The sequence below is a fragment of the Solanum tuberosum genome, unplaced genomic scaffold (assembly GCF_000226075.1).
Source record: "Solanum tuberosum cultivar DM 1-3 516 R44 unplaced genomic scaffold, SolTub_3.0 scf00140, whole genome shotgun sequence".
Classification (NCBI taxonomy): Eukaryota; Viridiplantae; Streptophyta; class Magnoliopsida; order Solanales; family Solanaceae; genus Solanum; species Solanum tuberosum.
This window is the reverse complement of record NW_006239064.1, coordinates 1354825-1359365: the sequence shown is the minus strand read 5'-3', so window position 1 is coordinate 1359365 and position 4541 is coordinate 1354825. Positions and strand designations below refer to the sequence as shown.

At 35.7% G+C, this 4541-nt stretch overlaps 1 protein-coding gene across 1 annotated transcript; it reads right to left on the bottom strand.

Moving 5' to 3' along the window:
• Positions 1-2482: 2482 nt before the first annotated feature.
• LOC102594576 (probable sugar phosphate/phosphate translocator At4g32390) lies at positions 2483-4100 on the bottom strand. Its single transcript, XM_006351915.2, has one exon. It carries the CDS (start codon positions 3902-3904, stop codon positions 2852-2854), a length of 1053 nt encoding a protein of 350 aa, XP_006351977.1. The 5' UTR covers positions 3905-4100; the 3' UTR covers positions 2483-2851.
• Between the last annotated feature and the right edge of the window lie 441 nt (positions 4101-4541).

Here is a 4541-nt window from a genome sequence, read left to right as displayed (position 1 = left end):
TCGTCCTTTACCTAATTCCCAACATAAATATACAATTCTGTTCATAGGGATGACAACGGGTCAGATTTGACTTTGTGCTATGAGAAATTTTGTCAAGTTTTTAAGCTACAAGTGTTAGGTTTTTGTAATAATAATAAATAATAATGTCAACTAACTAAAGCAAATTATGCGGGGTGAATTTATGTAGGACGAATTCATGCGAAGCACGGCGGATTAAAAGTTTTGTGGGTTTAGGCAGATTTGCTTTACAACAGTTTCACTCGCTCTATTTGTTCGTAGGATTTAAATTTTGTGGTCTACACTGAACTTATACATCAAATATTATGTCTTTATTGTTAAAACTAAGGGGAGTTTGTGTATTGACAGTGTAAAAAATATAAGGAAAATGACTCAAATATGTCATCGAACTTTAAGAAAAGGTTCACCCATGCCATTATTTTTTAATTTCAATTATGCAAAACTACTTTTTACACGTGGTCAATTATGATTTGGTCACATCATTAGTTAGATCATTTTTTTAAAGGACAAAATTCTAAAAGTCATCTGTGTAATTAAAAAAAACCACCCAAATTAAAAAACGCATATATTGTTGGAATACATGGTATCAGAGTCACAGATGTTCTTGTTCTCATCACCGTATGAGTTAACCCAATGTTGGCCCCAGGTTATATAGTCCGCCCTCCAACTATTCAGTATTAGAGTCACAAATATTCTTGTTCTCATCACCGTATGAGTTAATCCAATGTTGGCCTCAGGTTATATAGTCCGCCCTCCAACTATTCAGGCTTGTGCGCCAGAGGATGTTACAGACTCAAATTGGTTGAGGGAATGGATTACTGTCTATTACATCATAAGCTAGCTTAATTGCGAGCCCAATGTCCTTTTCTTAAACACTAATAACATGATTAGGTGTATGTATGACCATGGGGTTGACGCTCGAGGAGGCAACAACAATAATTATAATTATGCCTCAATCCCAAACTATTCGACATGAAAACAGTAAACACAACATAATATATCCTGTAATCACAAACTAATATAATCTAACTTTAGAGAACTGTACCTAGTCCTACCACAAACTTTTTGCTAGTCAAGGCTGTAGACTGAAGTAATGAAATGCAACCTTTGAGTAAACATTACAAAGGTGCCTCAACTTTAGGAAATTTCACATCTTTCATTGTTGTCATAACCTTTTACTTCTTACACAAATTTGAGTGCTACAAATTATGACTCAAGGGTAGTTTACTCGAAGGGAATGACCTCCGAGGCGGACAAGATAAGAGAGATGAGATTGAGATGGTTCAAATTATGTAAAGATGAGGTGTGTGGATATGTCAGTAATTAAGAAGGTGTTTAAGGTGGTTGTAATAAAAGTTAGGAGGGGCAGGTGTAGGCCGAAGAAGAATTGGGGGAAGGTGATTAGATAGAGCATACAACTTTAGTTTAGTGAGGACATGACCCTCGATAGTAAGATATGGAGGTCGAAGATTAGGAGGTAACCGGGTGTTGTCGCACTTTATGTGGGAGAGGCAGGGGCTAACCTTTCTGTTTCTCCCTATTACTAATATTATTTAGGAATCATATAGTTTCTTTGTTCTTCATTGTTTATTACTATTTGTTGCTCCATTGGCTTTGTATTTTGTTTTTGCTGTCTTATTTTCTTATAATCGTGTTTTTGAGCCGAAGGTCTATCGGAAACAATCTATCTAACCCCGCAAAGGTCGGAGTAAGGTTTGCGAATATCCTACCCTTCTCATACCCTACTTGTGTGATTGCACCAAGTATGTTGTTATTGTTGTTGTTGGTAGTTTACAATGACTACCCTTCTCATACCCTACTAGTGTGATTGCACCAAGTATGTTGTTATTGTTGTTGTTGGTAGTTTACAATGACTTATTAGTAACTCTAGTTCCTTTATCTCCCATCTTCAACCAATATCCTACACAATAACATTGCTCAGGAAAGCATATACTGCCATTTCTCATCACTTCATTACTAGAACCGACTTTCCAGAAAGAGTTGCTTCTAAGTCCAGAAATTCAAGCCTACTCCATCATCAACCAATGAGGCAGACTTTAGGAGAAAAATTCGACAAACATTTCTCAGGGATCAAACTCGGAAAAATTGGCAGCATTAACTTGTATTCAAGCTAAATAAACAGCGCGAAAGAGTAACCAAGCATCCTTTCTAAAGGATGGCCCGGCTAAGTGGACTGCAGAAAGCATCATGTTGGACTCATGAATTATGTCATCTATACCAAACAACCATATAGATATCTTCTCTGACTCAAAGAGAACACCAAAGAAAACCATGTCATCTATCGATCTATCGCACAACAATATGGTTTATTCAATATAGTTACATCAACAAGACTGGATCTTACCAAATTTCAGGTCAACTATTTGAACATGTCGAAGATAACCAACATCATTGGTTGCTACATGTCTATCGATACTTTTAACATGTTGAACACTTCAAAGGGAAAGCTTTAAACAACAGCTGCATTTGCTTAACTCCTAAGGCAATGAAGTTAAAGACAAATAAAGTATTCCAAGACAAGGGAAACAAAGACATATTTAGCTGAGCATCAGTTACTTTCATCGGTAAAAGCTCTTCTAGTATTACTATTCTGTCAAAATAAACATAAATTGCCTCGAGTCATGCTCAAGTACATGCACGATCTGGTAAGGTAATACGAGCAATAAAACTATTATAAGATCCTCAAAACAGATAATGTAAACGATTTATACCTAAAAAACAGAACCTAAATCATCCGCACAAGGACGTTATAGTCTGATCTTCAGGTTTCACCTCTCAATGTCATCCTACCTAAGGATAATACGAAGTAAACTCAACCCTGAGACTCATTCTTCTTAGCACCATTCTCCCCTTCTCTTTCCTCCAACAATCTTCCAGCCTCCTCATCAGCAGCCTGTGAAGCCTTCTTCTGTGCTTCATTCGCCTTAAGAGCCTGCAATTTGGCGTGGTTGTAATACGCCACACCTAAGAAAGCCAATCCATATCCAACCAAATTGACAGGAGTGACAGTATCCTTAATCACGGACCACGAAAAGGCAATCAACAACCAATCCTTAACCACACCAGCAACATTCATAGTCAAAGCAGATGTCTTCCCCACAAGTAAAAACACAGCAAGATTCAGAGCAAACGCGCAGAACGAATTAGTACCAAAGATCACCCAATCAAAATGGAAACTAGATGTATCCTTCAACAATGGATATTCCACAAAAATCCATGGAATGAACAAGAAAACCAAACAGCAAGGCGCAACGTAAAACAACGAAGTTATCGGATTAAACGTAATACCCTTTGATGTCAACAGTATCTGAATCATAACCAATCTTGTAGCCTCAAAAGCTACAGCACCTAACTGTAACATAACACCCCATGTATCAAATTTAGCTTCTCCATAAGCAGCAATAGCAACCCCAATCGAAATCGACACCATATTCCCCATTGTATCAGATTTAAATGTATCTTTCTTAAACATAACCCCAATTGAATACACAGCAACAGGCATCAAAGCTTTAAGCATTTGAATAAAAGAGACAGACAGATAAATATAAGCAGAATTCGATAACCATAGTGAAAATGCATAAAGCAAACCAATGGGTACCACAGATTTGCAATAAAGATCCATTGTCATTGTCACAGGCTCAACAACTTTAAACACACGAACAAGAAGATAAGCCAATGAAGAACAAAAAGCCATATGAATGATTGTTAGTGAAATTGGGTAAGGCCAATTGTACAACTTACGATCCAAGATATACTTGTTGTACACAATCACAGTAAAAGAAAGGAAGATCCAAATTGCAACATAAGTGTATGAAAGCAAGATTTTTTTCACAACCCCTTCACTCAAGTTTCCACCTTTTCCCATTTTTTCAACTCAAAATCAAGAAAAATCAAGAAACACCCACAATTCTTTTGGATCAATGAAATGGGAATTTGGGGGAAAAAGAGAGAAATTTAGGAGGAGAAAGAGGAGGCGTTACAGGACAAAGAAGAAAGAGTGGAGAGAGTTTATATGCTTATGTGTAAGATTGTTAAGGAAGGTGAAACTGAATCTCATTTTGTTTCTTTGACTTGGTAATTAATTCATTCTTGATTATATTAATACTATATACTAAAAAAACAATTTAATTTTTTTGGCAATAAAATTTGGATTTAGTCATGTTTTAGGGGTAATATTGTAATAGTATATTGGTTGAGAAAACCAAGTTTATTTTTTGGGTCAAATTGATTAAATGGCTAGGATCACTATTTTGTCTGATGTTCGATATTTATATTAAAATTAGATTTTTAATAGGAAAATTTCTTTCAAAGTGTTTCGTGGTAAAGCAATTTTATACGCCTACTCGAATTTGAGAAGAAAAAATAATTTAAAATAGTTTCTTATTTAATTTCACGATCAGTATTTGCTTATAAATTTAAAAGACTCAAATATGCTATCGAATTTTGGGGAAAAACTCATTTATGTCATTTTTTGTTGGGAAAATGTTTATTCGTGTCATTAT